Genomic DNA, 3597 nt, shown 5'->3' on the forward strand with positions numbered 1-3597 from the left:
CGTCTGTGGTGTGAGGAGGAGGAGGATGCCCACAGTGTGAGGAGGACACCCGTGGTGTGAGGAGCAGGAGGACGTCTGTGGTGTGAGGAGGAGGACGATGCCCACAGTGTGAGGAGGACACCTGTGGTGTGAGGAGGAGGAGGAGGATGCCTGCAGTGTGAGGAGGACACCTGTGGTGTGAGGAGGAGGAGGATGCCCGCAGTGTGAGGAGGATACCTGCAGTGTGAGGAGCAGGAGGATGCCCGCAGTGTGAGGAGGACACCTGTGGTGAGGAGGATGCCCCTGGTGTGAGAAGGAGGAGGATGCTTACAGTGTGAGGAGGACACCTATGGTGTGAGGAGGAAGATGCTTGCAGTGTGAGGAGGACGCCTGTGGTGTGAGGAGGAGGACGCCTACAGTACAAGAAGGACACCTATGGTGTGAGGAGGAAGATGCCCACAGTATGAGGAAGACGGCTGTGGTGTGAGGAGGAGGAAGATGCCTGTGGTGTGAGGAGGATGCCCCTGGTGTGAGGAGGAGGAGGATGCTTACAGTGTGAGGAGGATGCCTGTGGTGTGAGGAAGAGGATGCCCACAGTGTGAGGAGGACGCCTGTGGTGTGAGGAGGAGGAGGATACCCATGGTGTGAGGAGGAGGAAGATGCCTGCAGTGTGAGGAGGAACAAGATGCCCGCAGTGTGAGGAGGACGCCCGTGGTGTGAGGAGGAGGAAGAGGACGTCTACTGTGTGAGGAGGAGGATGCCTACAATGTGAGGACGACACTTGTGGTGTAAGGAGGAGGAGGATGACCACAGCATGAGAAGGATGCCTGTGGTGTGAGAAGGATGCCTGTGGTGTGAGGACACTTGTGCTGTGAGGAGGCCAATGATGCCTGTGATGTAGGAGGACGCCCACGGCGTGAGGAGGATGTCTGTGTTGTGAGGAGGACTTATCTCAGAGAGTAAATCCCACCTGTAAGCTAGTGTTGATCACCCCAGCACTCTGCGGGGTCTTGTGGCAATCAGGAGAATCCCAAACACAGATGGTTTCAGCTGCCTGCCTACTCAGGAACAAGCAGCCATGTAAGGGGCCCCAAACCATGGTGAAGCGGGGTGGCCATTTGCTCCTGAGAGCTGGCTCATGTTGCTTTTACACACGGAATTCTGACCGTGAATGGAAAACTAACAGATATTTCACAGTAAGGCACATTTACAAACTTGGAGACAGGGAGCCTACCCAAGGTCTTCCTTTACCCTAGGTGTCCTGGTTTATAATTAATTTTTAAAACCAGAAGCAAATAAACATTTTGCTTGAGGAAGATGTATTCAGAAAGTAAGGATCTGACCGAGTTCCTCAACTATACCACAGTGAGTGAAAAAGCTGAAGAGAACACTCTCACATCAAGGTTTCCCTGACTTCCTGTATCACAGCCCTTGTCGCCACCTTTCTGCAGCACCAACTCCACCCGCCAGGACTAAGGGACCCCACTGACTGTGGTGAGCGGCGCGCTCACATGGCTCAGAGACCCACCTTGACACCCTCGTTGTAGCTGTCCCCAGGGCTGCTGAGGCTGGCAAGGCTGCCCAGGTGGCAGGGGGCTCCAGGGCGTGGTGGTTTCTTTGGTGGAGCTGCAGGATCTATTAACGTGGAATGATTTTGGTAAAGTAATTTACATTAACACACAGGAAGTAAAAAAAAAACAAACAAACCCCAAACCAAACAAACATGCCTGGCATCACTACAACAGCACATTAATCCTGGAGAGAACATCTGATTGGGGGCATTTCTGATGCAGCCTAACAAGAAATTCTATTTTGCAATATTCTAGTCAGGGGCTGAATTTGGTAAACCTCATACTTGCTATGGTCTGAGGGGAAAAGTGTTTTAAGAAAAAAAAAAAAAATTCCAAAGCTATGAAACTACACGCATTTAAACCTTCTCCCTCCAAATTACACGAGTTTCTTGACATGCAGGTCACCTCTTCACTTACCTGGCTTACCCACAGGCTGATATATGTGTTGGTTTCCAGTCTGTGGGAAAAGAAAGTTCCGTCAGCAAACCAGTGTGGACTATCAGGGGGACACACCTGCCCTCTCCCCACCCAGCCCTTTGAGCATCTGTGCCAAATGCTGGGGTTCAAAGATGAACAAGGTGGGGTTTCTGCCTCAAGGTCTCAATTTGGGTGGGGGCAAGGCAAATAAGCAAAGAATGCCAACAGGGATGTGAGCAAAGGAGCACGGGGTATTAAGGAAGAGATGTGAACGCATCAGACAGCATGCTGGAAGAGGCCATGTGTGATGGAAAAGGTGCTGGGGTGGGGCGGGGAGAGGAGGTTGCAGTTTCAAGTAGGAAGGTCACGCCTGAAGAGAAAGTGGTCTTTGAGCGGAGGTCTGTGGTGGGGAGCTGTGCAGAGACCTTGGAGAACAGCGGCCCAGTGAGGCAGGAGACTCAGGAGGGGCAAGTGAGGGTCTGGAGAGCAGAAGAAGACCAGTGCAGCCAGAGAGGCGTGAGTGAGGGCGAGGACGACAGGAAACACGGCCCACATTGTAAAAACCATCTATTAGCTATGCTGCACTCACTGATTCAGGCAGCAAAGCACACTCAGTTTAAAAGGTTTAAGGCACAAACAACTTTCTAGCTAATATTCAGGCAGCAAGCAAGTTCAATTAACTAGAAAATTCTACTTTCAGAATATTCTGGATGAATGGAACACATCTCCTAGTAGGTGCACCACGCAGAGCTGGCGACACAGGCTGCTCCTCAGTCTGAGGGGGCACACTCCTGGCTCGGCCGCACATTTGGCTGGGTGACCGTGGAAGGTCACAGAGCCGTGGACCCTCAGCTTTTCCAGTGTAAACAGGCTCACAACACTGACTGACACTGGGTGGCTGTGCTGAGTGGGTGTAATCGTGAACCCTACTGACGCCGCCTGCTCGCGTTCCACGTACTTCATATGTGCGCCTCATTAAACTGGCACTGGGGGAGGGAAAGTACGTCTGTCATAAAATCAGTAGTTACATGACAAGGGTCTGCCCGGAACCTTCTAGAAAGGAGGCTGGGAAGAGTGGACAACACAAAATAATGATGTCCTCAGCTTGCATGTTATTTCAAAAATCCAAATAGTTTTTTACTTTTCATGCAAACTGACAGGACTGATTTTCCATCAGCCAGCTACTAACATCCGTTAACTAGTTCACGCCTGAGGCCCTTACCCGACAAACTTCTTCCTCACTAGGAACTTCTTTATGTGTTGAAAGAATACATGCATTTGTTTTTACAAGGCATCTGCTTATGGAAATCCTAACAATTTTAACTACTACCCTCAAAACACAGGGAGTATTTCTAGCAGGCCTTAAAGATATCTGCGATTCTCAGGGGGCAATGAGTTTACGTAAATGGAGAAGAATGCAGAAAAGGAGGTGAGAATGGCTGCACAACTTGAAGAATGTAATCAATATCACTAAATGGTACACACAGAAACTGCTGAACTGGTGTATGTTCTGTTGTGTATATTCACTAAATGGTACACAGAAACCGCTGAACTGGTGTATGTTCTGTTGTGCATATTCACTAAATGGTACACACAGAAACCGCTGAACTGGTGTATGTTCTGTTGTGCA

At 50.2% G+C, this 3597-nt stretch overlaps 1 protein-coding gene across 10 annotated transcripts in view; it reads right to left on the minus strand.

Annotated features, from left to right (window-relative positions):
* PTK2 (protein tyrosine kinase 2) overlaps positions 1 to 3597 on the minus strand; it is a 211533-nt gene that overhangs the window by 9466 nt on the left and 198470 nt on the right. For all 10 annotated transcript variants that reach the window (XM_023741606.1, XM_023741605.1, XM_023741602.1 and 7 more), the window contains 2 exons: positions 1968 to 2007; positions 1508 to 1614 (listed from right to left, as the gene is read on the minus strand). In XM_023741606.1, coding sequence (XP_023597374.1) covers positions 1508 to 1614; positions 1968 to 2007 — 147 coding nt within the window. The remainder of the gene's footprint in view (positions 1 to 1507; positions 1615 to 1967; positions 2008 to 3597) is intronic.

Source organism: Trichechus manatus, unplaced genomic scaffold (assembly GCF_000243295.1).
Source record: "Trichechus manatus latirostris isolate Lorelei unplaced genomic scaffold, TriManLat1.0 scaffold00185, whole genome shotgun sequence".
Taxonomy (NCBI): domain Eukaryota; kingdom Metazoa; phylum Chordata; class Mammalia; order Sirenia; family Trichechidae; genus Trichechus; species Trichechus manatus.